Source organism: Carex rostrata, chromosome 28 (genome assembly GCF_964058835.1).
Source record: "Carex rostrata chromosome 28, lpCarRost1.2, whole genome shotgun sequence".
In the NCBI taxonomy this organism is placed as follows: Eukaryota; Viridiplantae; Streptophyta; class Magnoliopsida; order Poales; family Cyperaceae; genus Carex; species Carex rostrata.
The window spans coordinates 2,847,977-2,868,645 of record NC_135945.1 but is presented as its reverse complement, the minus strand read 5'-3'; the positions used below and the strand labels follow the sequence as shown (position 1 = coordinate 2,868,645).

General features: G+C 32.4%; 1 protein-coding gene across 1 annotated transcript; it reads left to right on the top strand.

The window, feature by feature from the left end:
• The first annotated feature begins 1,741 nt into the window (after positions 1-1,741).
• On the top strand, positions 1,742-8,290 carry LOC144545717 (phospholipase D alpha 1-like). The gene is made up of 8 exons (XM_078294264.1): positions 1,742-1,986; positions 3,321-3,637; positions 4,865-5,165; positions 5,425-5,798; positions 5,971-6,262; positions 6,355-6,722; positions 7,125-7,354; positions 7,813-8,290. The coding sequence occupies exons 1-8, from the start codon at positions 1,894-1,896 to the stop codon at positions 8,256-8,258; spliced, it is 2,421 nt and encodes an 806-aa protein (XP_078150390.1). The 5' UTR covers positions 1,742-1,893; the 3' UTR covers positions 8,259-8,290.
• The last annotated feature ends 12,379 nt before the right edge of the window (positions 8,291-20,669 follow it).

The following is a 20,669-nucleotide window of genomic DNA, read 5'->3' as shown; positions in this document are numbered from 1 at the left end:
CTTTGAAACAACTGTAAGATGGATCTCATTTTAAAGACAAATTCGTATTTATCAATTTTGTAGTATTGATTTCTCAAAATCCCAAACAAATTGTCAAAAATTTGGTCAGAAAAAAATGAAGGTACATTGTTTTTCTTTCTCTAGAAGGGCCTGTTCGACGTGCAGGTTCTAGATGGAAATTTGATGAGGTTTGGAATATATTCCAATTGGGTGTTCAGTGGACAGTTTGGTCACTAGGAATTTCCTAGGGTAGACTCCAATGTATTTTTTGAACCAAATGAAACCCCAAGTCAGACTGAATTTATTATTTTCCAATTTCTCTCTCTCCTCTCTCTTATGAGAAGCTGCCAAGTGAAGAGCTTCTATTGGAGACTCTCTCTCTCTCCTCTACTACTTTATCCAAAACAACTAAAAATAATTGAAGGGATGTATAACTAGTTCAACTTCAAACATGTTTTAATAAGCAAGTTCGCTCATTTAGTATAATCATATTATAAAAATCAACAGTATCATCAATACTTCAACAGTGATACTCACATCAGGTATAGTACTATCATGTTCGAATTTAAAAAGATCTTGATTTCTACCTAATGTCATTTTTATTTTAGAACAAGTTTTAATGTGTCGTTCAAAAGATGTGGAAGAAATTTGAATATATGATGAAACTATGAATATTACACAGGATTTAATGAGACAAGGCTGATGTGGCAGAAATTTATTTAGGATTTAATGTGACAGGGATTAGATGTGGCAAATCCTAAATGAGCGAGTTGAGGCATGCTCATGCTCGCTCATTTATTAAATGAGCGAGTTTAAGTGAGTTGATAAATGAGCGAGTTTAAGTGAGCATTTAATGAACGAGTTATGAGCGGCTCACGAGTTATGAGCAATTTACTCACCCCTGTCCAAGTGGGACTAATAGAACCCTACTGTACCGGACATCAATATATTTTTTTATTTTTTATTTTTTTACAAATTATAACAATTTTTTTTTTCAGCATATCTATTTTTTAATCTAATTTTAATTGATTGACGGGATATATAATGACAGCATTTATCAATTTGTTAATTTAATTTTAATTTTAATTGATAAGTATTGTTATGTTATTGTGTATTGATTTTTATTTAATTTAATTAATAATTATTTTATTGATATTAAGTATTTTAGAAAGAAAATAAAATTTCTCATAAATATTCTAACGGTACAACCGAACACTCATATAGTATATTCCCATAATTATTTTCGTGGATACTTATGAGTATAGATTCAAGCAAATAAAAAAGTGGGTTTCCGAACCTATCAAATTTCATCGCGCACAATTTCATGATAAACGAACAGGTCCGAAGTGTGCAGGAAGAAGTGTGGGATAGAATTAAGTGAAGAGTATCAAATTAGAATGGGATGCCACGTCAGCAAAATGAGGATAAAAGTAGTCCTTTCTCTTCTCAATTCCAACTTAATTCTCAATTCCAACTCTCCCCTAAAATTAAAAAAAAAAAGGTGGGTGCTCTATTCCAAGTCTTCTAATCCAGCTCATTTCACTTCTGTTCGGCAAGAATAGAGCTATAATTCTGCTCAATTCCTCTGTTCAAAGTAGTCGAACATGCCCATAGAAATTAAAGCATAATCTACGTACGATTCACCCAGTGTTAAAACGTGGTCAAAGGAATCAGGACCCACCTGGGGGTGGGGAGTGTTGGGGAGGTGGTTTCACAGGTTTATTCAAGCTATAAATGCATAAAATAAAAGAGAGATTAGCTAGATTAGAATCAAAGTCTTGCAAAAAGTGAAGCTTCCAAGAGAGAGAGAAAGAGATAAAGCTCTCACTTAGCAAACAATAGCTGCTAAGGGTTTCAACAAAGAGGGAGAACGAGAGAGGGAAAGAGAAAGAGATGGAGGCTTCAGATTTTCTCCATGGAATATTAGAGGTGACGGTTTTTGAAGCACATCATCTACATCATGCTCTCACTGGAAATATATTTCAGGTTCTATATTCAATTTCTTCTCATAAATCTATGTAAATTATGTTCAATTTCCTTTAGTTTTTTCTCACCAATTTGATTGTTTGAATTTAAAAAATCATTCCATTTGAAGACATGCCATTTTTTATTTTATTTTATCGTAATAAAGAACAAGGCATCAGGTTTAGACTAAGAGGAGAAAATCTAAGGAAAAATTGGGATGGTCATATTTTTTTAATTTTCGTTGAATAGTTGGTGAGTATGAATGCCTTCTAAGATTTGTTGAAATATTAAATGAAACACTTTGGATAAAAGAAGACCAGTGGACAGTAGCTTCCAGGAATTATACCCATTGTAAGTGGTGGTGTCCTTTTCACAAAGGGGGAATTTCACGTATACCCCTCAAAAACATCAAAATTACGTATTTCCTCCTCTAAACTTTGAAATTACGTATCCCTCTAAACTTCAAAAACTCACAAATTTATCCATTTTTTTGTCTTTTGTATTAAAACTCATCCTAAATTTATAAAATACACATTTTTCCCTTTATTAAAAGCATAAAACTCCCCATGAGACTCAAATTTGAATTTGAAGGGTTCCTCTACCGTCCGATCCACGTGTATCACATTAAGATCTGTGCGCATCACTTCAACTTCCGTGCGTGTTCGCTTCAAGATTCGTGCTAATCTAGTGTGCACAGATCTTAAAACAATTATGATATGAGCACATCGCATTAAGATATGTGCACATTGCTTCACAATGTGTGTTCGCTTCAAGATTTGTGCTATCTAATGTGCACAGATCTTAAAGAAGTTCGAATTGTGGAGTACTCTTTAGATTCAAATTTGAGTCAAATTGGCATTTTATATTTTTAATAAGAGGGTATAATAAGTATTTTTTTTAAATTTCGAATGAGTTTTAATATAAAAGAAAATAAATTGGGTAAATTTGTGAATTTTTGAAGTTTAGAGGGGAAAATACTTAATTTTGAAATTTAGAGAGGCAAATATGTAATTTTGAAGTTTTTGAGGGGTATACGTGAAATCCCCCCTTTCACAAAAGCAACCTTAAATAATTAAAATTTACTTGTTCCACCGTCCACCTTTAAGGATTCTGTGTCTCCACCTAATGATTAAAAAAATGAAAAGTTAATTAAAGAAGGGGAAAGAGAGAACAAAAAAGGAAAAGTAAATGGATCAAATTATGAGATGTATGACATTTTGTATAACTCAATTTCAAAAAATTTAAATTACCTACAAAGGGAAGTTTACATAAAAATTGCACTATTTTCTGAGACAGCCTGATTCATGCTACACCCATAAAGTCATAAATTCATTCACTGAATTCAAATTCCGCAGATTGTTGAGAAAATAGAGGAAACACTACATTTGCCGCTGGCGCACAGCAAGTTATATGCTACACTGGATATCGGTGGGGCCCGCGTGGCCCGCACGAGGGAGATAGAGTTCCACCCGCAAAACCCAGTATGGAATGAATCGTTTCGGGTGTACGTGGCGCATTCATCTCCCGATCTCACGCTCTCAATAAAGAACCAGCTTCCAGTCAGTGCCGAGGTGCTTGGCCGTGCCACCATTGCTACGGCCCGGCTCTTGTCCGGTGAAACCATCAAGGAGCAATTCGAGCTGCACAATGAGCATGGCCAGAAGTTGCCTAAGTATGTTTTGTGATTGTTTGTTGTATACTGTCTTTTGCTGTTGGTACCAGTACCAAGTAACAACAACCAATTTTTATTTTTTTAAGAAGAGAAAAAAAGAAAAAACACTCATTAGAGAAGGAATAATAATTTTAATTCTAATCCTCTAAGGTAACAAAATATTTCTGTTTAAATCTAAACCGTCAGATCAGAACTCAGGTCCATTCCATTCGAGTACAATGTACAAGCCTCTTTAATATTTGTACGGATTCTGATCGGACGGTCCGGATCTAAATAGAAATATTGGGTTTTCTTAGGTGATATGAATTCCCTGACAAAAATTATTGATTTTTGACCCAAAGACCAAACTAGGCCCAAGAGGGTTGGGCCTTATAATTTTACAAAATCCCAAAATGACTAAAATAAAATAATTGTTTATTTTGATAATACAAAAACAGCCCTTCTTGGACCGAAATATATATATATATTTTTGAGGAGGGTTCAAATGCACCCAAATTTTTGTGCACCCAAATGCACCCTATTCTTTTTCTCCGTTTTCAAAATCCGAATAGTTAATCCGAACCGTTAGATACGATCTATATATTAAGATGTACTTGGAGACCAAATTTTATATTTTTTGGAATTTTTTTACTATTTATTAAGCCACTTTGAAAAATCGCTGATCCAATGGTCCAGAAAATGTAAAATCATCGATTTTCAAAGTGGCTTAATAAATAGTAAAAAAATTCCAAAAAATGTAAAATTTGGTTTCCAATCACATCTTAATATATAGATCGCATCTAACAGTTCGGATTGACTATTCGGACTTTGAAAACGGAGAAAAATGATTTGAAAGATAGGGTGCATTTGGGTGCACAAAAATTTGGGTGCATTTGAACCCTCTATTTTTTTTTGTATTTCGTTTTCTTAAATATTACAATTTTAGTTTCAAAATTATGTCTAGTTTGCACACGTATGTATTTAGTAATTTTACATTATTTCACATTATTTGTTCTGGTTGAATGCTGATTGTATATATACTTATCAATTATTTAGTAGTCGAAATAGTCATAATAAACATTTAAAAACCTGAGATAGGAAAGAAAAATATTCCTAAGATGGAAAATAATTATAAAAGAATTATAAATGGAGCCCTGTATGTATATGTCCAAAAACATGTAAACCAACAATTTACCATACATGCATACATACTTACAACACTAGCTATGGCTGATTTCATATCTACAGAGCAAGCATTCTGGCACAGCTGCAGTACTTCCCTGTGCGTGCGGATCCATGCTGGGATGCCGGTATCCGACTGCCGGAATTCACAGGGGTACGCCATTGCTACTTTCCACAGCGCACCTCGTGCAATGTCACTCTTTACCAGAACTCCCACCTCTCTAACGAATTTCAGCCCGACATCCGTCTTACAGACGGCAGCCGTTACACCACGCCCAGGCTATGGGAGGATCTCTACACCTCCATCAATGATGCCCGGCATTTTGTCTATGTTGCCGGGTGGTCTGTCAACACTCAGATCACCTTGGTAAGTCACTATAAAAAAAAGAAAAACTCTTCATTTTTATATGCTTACGGTTTTTGCCCAGGTTGGATATTTTATTCTGGTTAGTTTACTGCTGACTAACTGTTCGATGAAATGCCAGAGTGAAATAGTGTGTCATTTGTCAGTATCTAACTTAAAATGGCATTCTAGGTGTTTATTAGTGTTTTATTTATAATTTTTATAAAAAAAAAAGGGCATTGGGTATCGGATCTTACCATCAAATTTTTATGTGTATTGACAGGTGCGTGATCCCGAGCGAATGATTCCTGGAGCCGAAGGCGTTACAGTGGGAGAGCTCTTGAAAAGGAAGGCTGAGGAAGGGGTGACAGTGATAGTCATGGTGTGGCAGGATCTCACCTCAATTTCCTTCCTGGGAAATGCGGGGCTGATGAAGACCCACGACGAAGAAACCTTCAAGTTTTTCGAGGGGAGTAAGGTGAGGTGCTTTCTGTGCCCCAGGCACGCCGACTTGTCTCTGACAGCTGTGCAACAGGTGGAGCTCACCACTGAGTTCACTCACCACCAAAAGACGGTTACGCTTGATGTTGCTACGGCTGATGGGGCAGGTAGGCATGTTGTTAGCTTCATCGGTGGAATCGACATATGCGGTGGAAGGTGAGTTTGTATGAAAATTTGAGGTCAAATGAAGTCATTTTCAAATTTCAATCAATTTGTATTGACTCATGCTTTGGCCATTCTTTAAAAAAATGGATAATTTGTGTAACCCTGCACAGTTTAAGAAAGGAAACAAACGTAGCATGACACAATTTTGTAACATGTGCAACAGGTATGATGATGAGAAGCACACTTTGTTCCATGATCTGGACACAACGTACCAGCACGATTTCATGCAGAACAACTTTTCGCATGCAAACCTCCAACACGGAGGCCCACGTGAGCCGTGGCACGATGCTCACTCCCGTCTCGAGGGCCAAGCGGCATGGGACGTGCTCACCAACTTTGAACAACGCTGGAAGAAGCAGGCTCCTCGGGATCTGCAGAACAGCTTGTTTGATGTTACGCCTGAGAAGTTTCCGAATCCCACATGGCACGATGCACAACAGTCATGGAATGTTCAGGTCCTCTCTCTCTTTCTCTCTCTACAAGTGTAAGACGTACTATTATTTGTTGTATTAAGATATCATCTATTAACATTTCTTTCTATATGTAGGTCTTTCGATCAATAGATGACGCATCAGTGGTCGGTTTCCCCTCGGAACCGAATCAGGCATCAGAAGTGGGGCTTGTGAGTGGGAAGGATGTAACGATTGACCAGAGCATACACGCGGCGTACATTGAGCCAATCAGACGGGCCCAGCGGTTTGTCTACATCGAAAACCAGTATTTCCTCGGGAGTTGTGCAGCTTGGAAGGAGGACCGGGACAGCGGGTGCCTCAACCTCGTACCGATTGAGATTGCCTTAAAAATCGCCAGTAAGATTAAGAAAGGCGAGAGATTTGCTGCTTATATAGTCACGCCAATGTGGCCTGAAGGGGAACCTGAGGGCGACACAGTTCAAGCCATACTCAGATGGAATAGGTACATCTTAATTGTTTTTAATCCCTTCATTTTCTGTGCCTCTATTTTTAGAACTACAATAACTTAAAATTTAAAACTTAAATATCAGAATAAAACCGTTAGTGTATATATAATCTATTACGTTTTCTCTATGCACACGTAAAAGATCTTGACATTTTGATTTTGTTTTAATTAGTATCAAGAGCTTGCAAATATACACCAATGTGGATACATTTTGAACGTTGATTTTTCAACTTATAAATTCATATAAAATCACGTCTGATGATCTTATTTTGACATACAAATATTAGACTTTTCGTTATTAGAAAATTAAAAAATGGAGGCATTTCAACCCTCTTTTCTAAATTATTGAAGTCACTTTACTATCAAGCCAGTAAACCATGTGGCTATCTAATTTGATAGGTTAACCATGGAGATGATGTATGGAATAGTAGCAAAGGCAATAGAGGAGGCCGGTCTGATAGGGAAGACGCACCCGCACGATTACCTGAACTTCTTTTGCATCGGTAACAGGGAAGCTCTGACGCATGGGGATTATGTGCCTCCGGAGAAGCCAGAGGAGGGGACCGATTACTCGAGGGCACAGATTAACCGACGGTTTCTGATTTATGTTCATGCCAAGCTCATGATAGGTCAGTATCTTTTGAAAAGAAAATAGTACTACATATATCATGTATTTCCTTGCTATGTCATGAAGCTGAGTGCATTTGAAGAATTTCAATGGTGGATCCTTTAATTTGCTTTAAAAATCAAGTAGCCTTGAGTTACAATTGATTTATTGGTGACACATCATCTCATGATAGTTTTTTTCAGCATTTGATTAAAAAGTCAATAAAATGCAACCTTTTTCCAAGTGCTGTTTCATTTATTATCACTGTTATTACTATTACGAAATGGGGCAGGTCCAATGGGCATCTATACCAAATCGGTTTGATACCTATTCAGAACCGTCCGATTTGCTTCATGATTCGTGTGTGCTTGATCCGCACGAATATTAAAGCGGCATGCACTATTATTATCACTGTCATTATACTGTTAGTATTACTATTATTCTGTTAACGTTAGTGACTTAATAATTTCAAATGCACAGTTGACGACGAGTATGTGATAGTTGGATCAGCAAACTTAAACCAGAGATCACTTGCTGGTGACCGAGACACCGAGATTGCACACGGGTCATACCAACCATCACACCTAAATGGGCCAGACGGTCACGCCCGTGGTCAGGTTTACGCATACCGCATGGCACTGTGGTACGAGCATTTCATGAGCCATTACAAGTACCCGAGTGATGTTTTTCTCGAACCAGAGAGCTTGGAGTGCGTCAGGACAGTGCGAGAAGTTGCGGAGACACTATGGGAGATGTTTACAGGAGATTCCATCATTGATTTGCCTGGGCATTTGCTTCCTTTCCCGATAAAGGTCTCCGACAGTGGCGAGTTGTCGGATTTACCAGACAATGGATTCTTTCCTGATACAAAGGGAAAGGTGGAAGGCAAGAAATCTCTAGTGTTACCTCCTCTGCTTACCACTTAAGGCATGTAATTGATGTAATTACCTACTGATTTAATTTGTTTTGTCTCTTTTCTAGTATATTTTTCTTGTGAAACTGTTCTCTATTTGGGTGCTACATAAAAAAACATTATAAAATATTATTTAAAATAGAAAGTTACCATTATAGATAGTTTTTTTTGTTTTTATTATTTCTTATATGTTTTGTGCATTAAATTCGAACAGCTTTGAAGGTCGTTAGTCTGTTATCAAATCTAGGATTCTCATCAAGGAGGGGTTAAAAAATAGCAAATCAGATTTAAATAACTGGATGAGTTTAAGATCATAGTAGGGTTAGTGCATTACCTATGATATGTTTGTTAGTTACTTTTCTAATTAAATAAGTAAATTTAACTTCAATTTAAGTCCACACATTACAAATTACATTCTTATAGAACTTACAATTGATAGTACTTCCTTTGCCTCCTCAAGATGTGACAAAAGTAGGAAGAACGTGTTGTCAGTAACACGCTGTGATTTTAATTATGTGTCGTAGTCAAGTCAATTTTTTACATGCTGTGTCGTGATCAAAATATCTAGATATGGTTACGGTACGTGAATGGTTATGCCCCATGAGTACGTCATGTCCTGTCCTAATGTGTTGTGTCTAAACGTCAACATTTGGACTGACTAGTGACGTCACTAATCACGTTTAACTATTTTATTCATAATTTAGGTTAATTTATTAAATATTAATCATTTAAATCAAAATTTAACAGTCCTAATTACACATGATTCGCGTAACCACGTGTCGTACTGTCGTGTCATGTCAATATTAGATTTTTTGCGTAACATGCTGTGCCACATTTACAAAAGATGATCACAGCACGGAACACGTAAAATCACAACACATAACTGACACATGTGCTATAACCATGCCGTTTCGTGTCAGAATTTACTCTACCGTGTTATGTTTCCAACTCTAGATATGACCAGATTGTGCTAAAAATATTGAAAATTCTAAATTAAATGCTAGTTGGAGAAATGAAATCAGATTTTTGTGGTAGGTAGGTACCGTAAATAGCTTCTGAATATTTGTGGTGCAGGTTCTCCATCAGTACCAACGTAAAAAAATAAAAATAAAAATAATATAAAAACAAAACAAAAAACGCAGAAAGCACAATGTGCCCTTATTTAGAGGTCAGGGAAAGTACATACCCACTGGTATGAAGAAAATTTATTAACAGTAAGTTACAAAATTTAATAACTACGTCTCTGTAGTTTCTACCAACCTGTCTAAGGAGAAGGGTTCGTGATAGGCTTGATAAGCCAGCAGTAAAAAAACAGTTTTTTTATTAAAATAAAACCCTCACAAATTGGGACAGAGATAGTACTAGAATGGATGATCTCCTAGAAAGTCATGTGTTGCTGATTCCAGTTGAGTTTTATTTCTAGCGTACCTCAACTTATTTGAGAATAAATTAAGGCTTTGAAGAAGAAGAAGAAATAAGAAGTTCCAAAATGGAGAAGAAAACATGAATAATTAGTTATTTTCAAATTTCAGTTCCTTATCAGTACCAAATATACACCAGGTACAATTTATTATGATCTATACATTTATATTTGTTTCTGGCAGTAGTTGATAAAGATGGTGTACCTATATTCCATTGCAAACAATATAAGAAAAGTAGAGAGAGAAAAAAAAAATATTTATATGTATGGAGTGTGTTTAAAGATTACTGTTATACGCCAACCATACAATTTAAAAGCCAAATTAAATACCATGAAATTAGGTGCAACCGTACAAATTGAATAACTATGGTCCATGCTAAAAAATAATTCTATACCATTCATTATATGTTGTGGTCCTTTATGGGACACCAACATACATACAATTATTCATATTTAAAGGCATTATTTAAAGCTTTATTCTCAATCTATAGACAAAGTACGATTTCAGCCCTACAAATTTTATCTGTTTACTGAAAAAAAAATCACAATATTCTCCCTTTTAATAAGTGTTATAAAATGTGGTTTTGTTCATGTATGCGGAAGGCCACTGCGTACCACATATGCAGTATATGCAATCGCATATGCAAATTTGTATGCAGAAGTACATATGCAGTTTTACTATTTTGTTAAAGAAATATAGATAAAATAAAATTAATTTATATCTAAATACTATTTAGTATAGTGTAGTTTGTGCTCTTTATCATATTATAAAGGTTATAGATTCTAATCTCCTCTAATGCAAAATAATTTTTAGGTTTTTTTCAAGTCCGCATGGACCGTACGTATATGTATCCGTATATTCAAAACTGTATGAGAATTTATATGCGGAAGATCACTGCATAAGCTTGCATATGCAGGCGCATTTTACAACATTGCTTTTAACCCTGTACTTGAAAAAGATTTTACAAAAGGATATATACTGGAAGGAAAAATTACTCCTGAAAACATTTCATCCCTACCAAATATGACCCAAATTAATAACAAATATAAAAAGAAATTGATATATATGCTGTGTTAAATTATATACAGTTATATCAACCACAAAATCCTGATAGACATATAATTGAATGATTTAAAAGCAATATTTAATATTCAGTACATTTATGCGGATAATAGTGTCCAAATTAATTTCTAAATTGATAAGGATACAATTATTCTTGACAATTACAGGTGATCATGCATACATGATCTTCTCATAAATATATAGGCAAGTGTACCTTGCACTAAATTAAAATAAATCTTAACCAGATATGATCTTTTCATATGCAAGTATACCATGCATTAAATCAAAACATGTCCTAATAATTTAATTTAATTGGCTATATATTTAGGTATATCTATCGATATATATATGTCCCACAAAATAAATTAATTCATTTAATCCACACTTTTTTTTACCCTGGTGTATGATAAAAAATAAGGCCACGTGATTTGTGAAGTGTGCATTTAATAAGACAAGGAGGTGTGAATCATGCATTGACGTAAAGTATAATAAAAAAAAAATTATCTCTTTTTTTTCCTTCACTTTAAATAATTTCCCAAATTTTTAACATTTTTAGGATTTTCTTTCTAATTTTTCCTAATCAACAATTCAAAATCCGAGCAATATTTTTTTGTAACATAAACTTTCTTCTCAACATTAATTATTTCTTTATTTTACAAACTTTTCCACATTTTTGACATTTTTCAAAAATTCTCAATAAGCTAATTTTAATTTCAAAAAAAAAGTTAAACATAACCAAATGTCATTACCACACTTGACAAAACAGGACTAATATAATCAAACGTGACTAACATGACCGATCACGTTGTGACCATTTTCTTGTGACTGCACTAATCATTTTGCTCACGGCACGACACGTGAAACAAGTAATTCAAATCACAACGTGACTAGTCACAGCACAACACGAATTTACATACAAAGATACCATAATTGTATTTTAGGCAAAAATGGAGCTCTGTATGCGTCACACGTAAATAAATAAATCATGTTCTTCAAAACTGACTAATTAGAAAACTAATGTTTTCCTTAAACAAATTACATTTTTTTATTCCTTTAATAAATGATAAAATAGATACTCTATAAATTTAATTGAGTTTTAATAGAAAAAATTAACAAACTGGAAAATTTTATGAGTTTTTATATTTTAGAAAAATAAATATTATATTATATTATATATTATAAATATTAAAAGGTAAATAAGTAAGTTTGAAGTATTTAAAAAAGTATACATAAAATTTCCCGATTTTTTTATATATATCCAAAACTTAAATCAAATTACAAAAAATAACCGAAGCACCGTTGAAATTCGATTTTTACCCAATCCGGTTATCCAATAACCGGATTTTATAGAAATGTCCGGTTAACCACTCCCCGGACTCAAAATGCACAAATCCGGTTAATGGTTAACCGGATTTGTGCATTTTGCCTTTTTTTTTTTTTTTTTTTTTTTTTTTTGAAAACAGAAATTTTTTATTTTTTTTATTTTTTGTATTAAAATATTAGAAATATTGAATATATTTCTTTGAAAACAGATATAATACAATATAATTTGATTTATTAGAAAGACTGCAACAAATAACCCGGATCAATATTTTTCAGATCAGATTTTTCACGGCTGTAAGAAAAATTAATATATTTCTTTATGTGTTATTGGAAAAAAATAAAAATAATTAGATTCTGAGTTATTGATCCCGGTTCAAAAGTCACTTCTAAGTAATTCAGAAAATATTGTGACCTTTCTAGTACATTTAATTAATAAAAAGTTGTATCTATTTTTGAAAAAAATAAAAAACTTTAATTTATTTAATTATTGTTTTTCAAAAAGAATTCTCAAAATAGATACAACTTTTTATAAATTAAATGTACTAGAAAGGTCACAATATTTTCTGGATTACCTAGAAGTGACTTTTGAACCGGGATCAATAACTCGGAATCTAATTATTTTTATTTTTTTCCAATAACACATAAAGAAATATATTAATTTTTCTTACAGCCGCGAAAAATCCGATCTGAAAAATATTGATCCGGGTTATTTGTTGCAGTCTTTCTAATAAATCAAATTATATTGTATTATATCTGTTTTCAAAGAAATATATTCAATATTTCTAATATTTTAATACAAAAAATAAAAAAATTTCTGTTTTCAAAAAAAAAAAAAAAAAAAAAAAAAAAAAAAAGGCAAAATGCACAAATCCGGTTAACCATTAACCGGATTTGTGCATTTTGAGTCCGGGGAGTGATTAACCGGACATTTCTATAAAATCCGGTTATTGGATAACCGGATTGGGTAAAAATCGAATTTCAACGGTGCTTCGGTTATTTTTTGTAATTTGATTTAAGTTTTGGATATATATAAAAAAATCGGTAAAATTTCTCATAAAAAAGACAAATAATGGCAAACAGCTCTTACTTCTAGAAACCTTTGTGGCATAATTGTAACCAACTTTAGATATCAATCTTTAATTTGTGCATTTAATTTGGCCATTTGCCAGACAAGTTTGACAACTTGTACAATTTTCATATTATTTTTCCAGGAAAACAGGATTGGAAATATGAATGATAATGCATGGGACAAAATAGCGACAGCGGTATGAGAAAGTAACCAAAATCAATGACAAATTATATACTTAATAAATGCAAGGAGAATTTCATGTATATCCCTCAAAAATCTCAAAATTGGTCATTCTTTCCTCTAAAATTCATAATATCATAAATGACCCTTTGAAATATATATATATATATATAAAAATAAAAAATAACTCACAAATTTACCTACATTTCTATTAAACTCATTTTTTATTTTAAAAGTTCTTGATTTATCTAAATAAAATTTTGTAGTTTGTTTAAGATAAAATATTCAACCCTCTAATTAGTCAGTTTTCTAAGATTAAAGGTTTATTTCTCTACTTATAATGCATACGCAGTTGATATTTAAACATATGCTTGTGTGTGTTACAAGTAAAAGTATAAACTATTTTCTAGCTCTGATAATAGCAAGTAGAATAGAGGACGATGCAAGGTTGTGGCTGAGGTTTGTAAGAAAAGGAAACATCATGTATCAGGTGTTGTAGTGGAACACAACAAATCTGAGCAAGAGCTGTTTAACATAATTTGTGTAATAAGCTAGAACATGTGGTTGTAATCAACTCTATTAATATTTTATTGGTAGTCACTATTAAGTTTTTTTTTTTTTAAAAGGCTGAAATTTTTTCTTAAAAAACTGCATAGTTTTGTCTTTTTTTAATAAAAGTTAAAATAGATGGGTTCAAATGCCTCCATTTTTTGTGCCTCCACCATGCCTCCATTTTTTAAAACTTTAATAATTCAAAATTTAAAACTTAAAAATCAAAATAAAACCGTTGGATATGATCTAAATCATTTTATCTATGCACATGTAAAAAATTATGACATTTCAAATTTATTTTGATTGTCATCAAGAGCTTGTAAAAAATACACTAATTTGGATGATTTCTAGACGTTGATTTTTGAACTTATTGATTCACATAAAAACAAAATTGAAATGTGATAATTTTTTATGAGCACATAGAGAAAATAACATAGATCACATCTAACGGTTTTATTTTGACTTTTAAGTTTTAAATCTTGAGTTATTAAAGTTTTAAAAAATGAAGGCATGATGGAGGCACAAAAAATGGAGACATTTGAACCCTCCTCATTCATATATTTTTAATGAGTTTTAATAGAAAACGACAATTAACTATATAAATTTGAGAGTTTTTAAAATTTATAAGGGCAGCTATGATATTATGAATTTCATGGGGAAGAATGCGTAATTTGAAGTTCTTGAAAAAAAAAAATTCAGTGGGACTACAAATTCTGTAGCTAGTCCAGTCAGCTTGGCAGCAAATTCTCGTGCTATTAAGTCGTTTACTGACACCGACTTGGTCAGGTGGACCCCACCTGTCAGAATCATAAATAAATCTGTACCAATTGCTGTGAGCCTGTGACCGGGTAATTATTAGGCCGTGTTCGGTTGCTTATTAGGATACTGTGGGGAAAAAACAAAATATGGATATTTGTCTCCGTTGCTGTTCGGCAGCTTGGTTTTATCTCGTTTAAAATCTCAAACAAGTTTCCATTATCCTTCTAATAGCACTATATGGAGACCGAATCGTCCTCTCCCCGGGGGGCAGGAAATTCCTGTCCCCAGAGTCTCTGCGGCTGGGGCCTCATTTAAAAACAGTAACAATAGTTAAACCCTAAACAGTAACCGGTCCCACCCCGCAGTGACTCTGGGGGCAGAAATTTCCTGCACCCCGGGGGGCAGACGATTCGGTTTCCACTATATGAGCAATGTATGCATAGGAAAAATAAAATTCAGTCAAAGTTCCGTTTTTTCTCCCCATTTGGTGCAGCTAATGTGAAGACAATAAATTTAGTTGATTGTTGACATAATTAAGTTATTTATAATAATTATTAATTTGAAAGTTATTTATAATAATTATTAATATCAAATTGAATTTAGCTAATAGTTTAAACTTTTAGATTTTTCTCAGACTTGTCAAAAAAAATGTATTATTTAAAAATTATTAATATCTTATTTTTTATTTGTTTATAAGTATTATTTTATTTTTATTTGTACCCATTTTCTTATTTTTATATTATAAAAATATTTATATTTTATAATAATAAATAATAATAATATTATGTTATTATTTAATTTATTTATTTCATAATTAATAATTATTAATAAAAATAATTGTATAATATCAATCATTTTAGAAAGAAAAATAAGATTTTCTACAACTAAACCCACAGTACAACCGAACACTCATTTTAACACATTCCCATAATCGATTCTATGCTTACCCGCCATTATGGGTTCCCACTTTTGAAAAAGTGGATTCCCATCCCCGTCAAATCCCATCCCGTGTAATCCCGTGACATTCGAACAGGCCCTTAAAGTTTGATCCATATTGGATTTTTTTTCATGAAAAACACGTAGAAAATTAGCATTTATATTATAAAATAGTTGTTACATAAGATTAGAAAACGAGTGTCTGTGAAAAGATACAACTAATTAAAACTAAAAATGCACAGGAATATATGCATTATGTAGACACATATTTGATTATTCTTGTTTTATTGGAGTAATAGAAGTTTGGTGATGATTTTCTCTCTACGCATATCATAGCCGAGAAAACACTGAATTCAAAGCAAATTGGGAACTGAATCGACCGAATCATGACAGTCACCCATCAGCTGAGAAGATACTGAATCAAACCAGACTGTGAACTAAATCAACTAGTTCAAAACAATCACCTCTGAACAGAAAGAGAAGAAGAAAGACAGAGAAAGAGACACAAAACTAGTAGCACAAAACAACACACAACCATTAAACTAAAAACGAAAGGTATACCTACTGTATACAGACAAGAGACCACCCACCATTCCATCACCAAAGAGGAGAAGACATCTACGACTAATCTGTTACTTCAGTTCGATACTCAACACGATATAATGAAGTTAGCATGAGAGGTTTGCTTTCTTCCTTTTTGTTTCGCCTCTCTAATTCGATTTGTTCCTGGCCAACGCTTAAAGCACCGCTTTATTTTTTATTCGGCTTTCTCTTGAAAATATTTATGCATATATTTATAGATATCCGATATCCGATCCGTATTCGTACATATCTGTAAAATATCCGTATCCGAAAAATAAAAATGAATACGAATATGATTTTACCACTATCCGATCCGTTTCCACTCCTAGATCCGGCAAATGACCTGGTCCGAATTTTTAAATATTAAAATGGTAACTAATTTTTTATTACTCCACAATCAAACATATTCTCCACCCGTGCAACACAGTCAAATGATAATACCAAATACCAACCATAAAATCTTGGAACTAATTAAATCAGGATATTATCTGAACTCGGTCAATTGATTGGTTGAATGGGTATAAATTTCTAGAGACTTAATTAATTTAGGCCATTGTACCTGTCATGGTATGTCATTTATATGTACCAATTAAAAATAATAAAAAATAATAGTTAACAGGAACAAATTAACATTTTTTATATGTCCTGTTAATTCAGGGGCGGACTCAGGATTTTCATCAGAACAAAAAAAATATCGAATTGAATTTAATTAAATAACTAATTAGGTTTAAATCCGTCAACTAATTAGATACTCGATAAAAAAAAAAAATGCTTTAACTTATATCAATACTCTAACTTGTAATTTTTGATTTTTTTTAACCTATAATTCTAATTACCGATCATAATTCAATAATTTTTTTTGAATTTTAAATCTAAATTTAACCTGAATTACAAATCAAACATTCAGCTGCGGACAAAAAAAAATTCAAAGAGGAGCAAAGTTGATCGGAACATTCATATCTTCATTAAAACTTGAAATCTAGGGGGGGAGCTGCCCCCTCCCGGATGTATATGGGTCCGCCCCTGCATGTTATGACATTCTTTTTTTTTTTTAATTTGTTAGTCATGAATAGATTGTAAAAAATTAACAGGGACAATGTTTGGGAACATCATTAATAAAAATTGTATCCTTATTTATATATTGATTGAAGAATTAAAATGATTTTTTTCCTTTCGTTTGCACATTGTCGCATATTAGGAATTGAATAGATATTTACATGTTAAATTAATACCAATTAATTCATCATACAATGTTGAGAATAAATGATTGGCCGATTCATTTTCACCTCAACACATGATAGACATATTTGGTAGGTGATATTCTCTTTTGATTATTTTCTTCTCTTTCAAATCATGTGCATCTTTGATTTTACAATAGGTCGATATGTCATCCTATAGTTTATAAAAATTGAATTTTTTTTTTTTCAAAAAATAGAAGTCTATGTTAGATTCTAATAACAAAAGTAAGCCGAGCTTTCCTAGCATTTGGTCTTGTTCTTGTTGTTGTTACCTTTATGCTAAGATTAAGCATTTTGTTTTGTTGTATTTTTCAGAATTAAAGTTCTCTAAATAGCATGCTATAGTAGCGCTATAGCGTTTTTTAGACCATAAAAGCTATGACACTATTGGTGCTATAGCGCGCTATTCCGTGCTATAGTAGCTATATTCTGCGCTATATGGATATAGCGTTGTTTTTTTAACCATTCTACTATGACGCAAAAAACGCAATTTAAACCTTTGGTTTTTCTTTTTTAATCTTGTCAAGCTTTCTACAAAAGTTGAAATAAACCGCCATCTAATCTATCATGGACATCCAAAAGCCTACACCGTAACAAAATTTAGATCGGTAGAAAATCATTATTTTTAGATGGTCTAGAATTTTCAAATCAAACGTATATGCAAATATATTTTAACTTAAAAATCTTGTATAATGGTTCCGATTAATTGTTTGAACTTTAAAAACAAAGATATGAGCAGTGTAACATGCATATTATTACCATAGGCTCACTTATTTTATTTTTGGGCCAAGGGATACGATTACTTTTAAAATTCAATAATAGCTAATATTCCCTTTGAAAAGCTAGATATAACATGTTACTCTATTTGCTAATATTCCCTTTGAAAAGCTAGATATGAGCAAAACCTAGTTCTAATATAAAAAAAAAAAATCAGAATTTTATTTTGCAAATCTATGGACAAGCAATTCGATCACAAAAAAAAAAGTCAGCTCCCATCCGGTCACAATATAAATTAGAGATTTAATACAAAAAAAATTAAAATTAAAATTTTCATGTCAAAAATTTTCTCAACTGGTTCACTGATTAAAAAAGGTATTAAAAATGTCATAAATTCCTTGAGATTTTGTGCTGGGTCCCCAATTTTATACCAATTCAATTCAATTCAATGTTGATTGTTAGCAAAGTCTTTCATTAACAATTTTCAGTTGTCAAATTCCTGAGATGTTATTGACTTGAGCTCTTGACAATTCTTGACACATATGTGATGACAATCAGATTACAACTTAATGATGTTTTCAGTGTTTAGGTAAACATTAATGTTGATTTTATATGGCCGGATTTAAAAAATTTCATTGCATTGTTTGATTGAAATCATTCTTGTAAATAACGGTATGCGCTCGTCGGACGGACATGGTACCATTAAGCGATTAATTATAAATCATTGAAAATAATCAAATATAATCGAAAATAATTAGCCGATTAGTTGAAAAAATTCATGATAGTTTGGTCACCGCCAACAACTAATCAGCCAATTAATCAGCCTAAACAGCTGTTTTTTACAACACTGATTAAAATTGATTTACTTCACCAAGTGATATGTAACTTTCATATTAATATTAATAGTATAAAATCAAATATAAAAAATATTTATAGATTAATTTTAATATATTTATTTTTCATTATTTTTTTACCGCTTTCAAGACGAGAATCAACGCATCTTTCAAAATGGTTCTTCCTTTAATTAAGAACTAAATGTAATAGTAACATGAAATAACAGAAGACATGGTCATAGAAGATCTAACATATCATTTAGGTGAATCAACGGTAGGTAAAAACCAGTAAAAATCTGAACCAATCTCTGTCACCCATGTCAACATTTGATTGTTTACAGAGCAATCTAAAAAGTGAAAAGAAGGTCACTATCCCACCAACCGCCTTCCAGAGGAACTTAGATTTTCTGTGATTTTTCAGACAAACATAAACTATGTAGCGAGTCAGTGGCAGGTAGGCCCCACCAAAAATTAAAGTCAGATTACTAGTCTTTAAGGGGGATTAAAATACTTGCTCTAAATTCAGGTGTTTAAACTATTATTATTTGATTGGAGCTTGTTACTTAAATTGTAACTAAGAGAAACATTTTTTAATCGTTGCGCTGATGAAACCATTCGCTCAATTTTTTGCTTATTTAATTTATTGCTCACAGTTAATTTTAAAAATGTGAATGTTTAGAAATTAAGAGAGACTTTAATTCCTAAACAATGGTTGACAGTTATTTAAAATTTTATTTTAATTGCTGAGATGGAGCTGCTATTAAAAAAAATTGATTGAGAAAATGACAACTGTGAAATGAATTTTTCTTTCAAACAACGAATTCAACGAGAGAAATAAGTTAATACATTTAAAAATATAATTTAACTTAGTCATAACTTAACACTTACTCCATTTTAAGTCACCATAGATTACTCTTATTTAACAATTTAAATAAAAAAAAAATCTCTTATTTGAGCATGGAAATATATATATATATAGAGAGAGAGAGAGAGAGATGGGCTATGGTGCATTGCAATGCATAGGCCATGGTGTGCTTTGGACCATAAATTACTGATTCAAAGTTCAAATGACCGATCCAAACCGTTCATCTTGTTCTCCATATTAATATGTGCTTGGAGACCAAATTTTACATTTTTTTTGAATTTTTTTACTATTTATTAAGCCACTTTGAAAATTGCTGATCCAACGGTGACTGTTTGGAACAGTAAAATCAGAAGCCACCGTTGGATCAGCGATTTTCAAAGTGGCTTAATAAATAGTAAAAAAATTCCAAAAAATGTAAAATTTGGTCTCCAAGCACATATTAATATGGAGAACAAGATGAACGGTTTGGATCGGTCATTTGAACTATGAATCGGTGATTTATGGTCCAATGCACACCATGGCCTATGCATTGCAATGCACCATAGCCCATCTCTCTCTCTATATATATATATCATTATATCAGCAACTCACTACAAAACCAAATTGAATTGCCATTTTTGGAAGAAGAGAAAAGGAATCTTTTTATCTAGAATTTCTTGAAAAGAGGACCTCAAAGTTGTTTTGTTTCATACAATTTCAACAAACTCTTTTGTAGTATATCTGAATCTGAATTTGACCTCTATAAAGTGACAAAGAGCACCAAAAATTGCACATCAGAAGCATTTGTGTGATTTTCTTTCTTGATACCAAAATTATGTCAATTTCTGATATTAAGTGAATCCAAAGGCAAGTGTAACTTTTCAATAAAAAAATACAAATAGTGGAAT

Bases quoted from the DNA above. Each gene is read 5' to 3' on its own strand.
- LOC144545717 (XM_078294264.1), top strand. From the start codon at position 1,894: ATGGAGGCTTCAGATTTTCTCCATGGAATATTAGAGGTGACGGTTTTT. The intron at 3,638-4,864 runs GTATGTTTTGTG...TCATATCTACAG, and splicing joins CATGGCCAGAAGTTGCCTAA to AGCAAGCATTCTGGCACAGC. The intron at 6,263-6,354 runs GTCCTCTCTCTC...TTCTATATGTAG, and splicing joins AACAGTCATGGAATGTTCAG to GTCTTTCGATCAATAGATGA.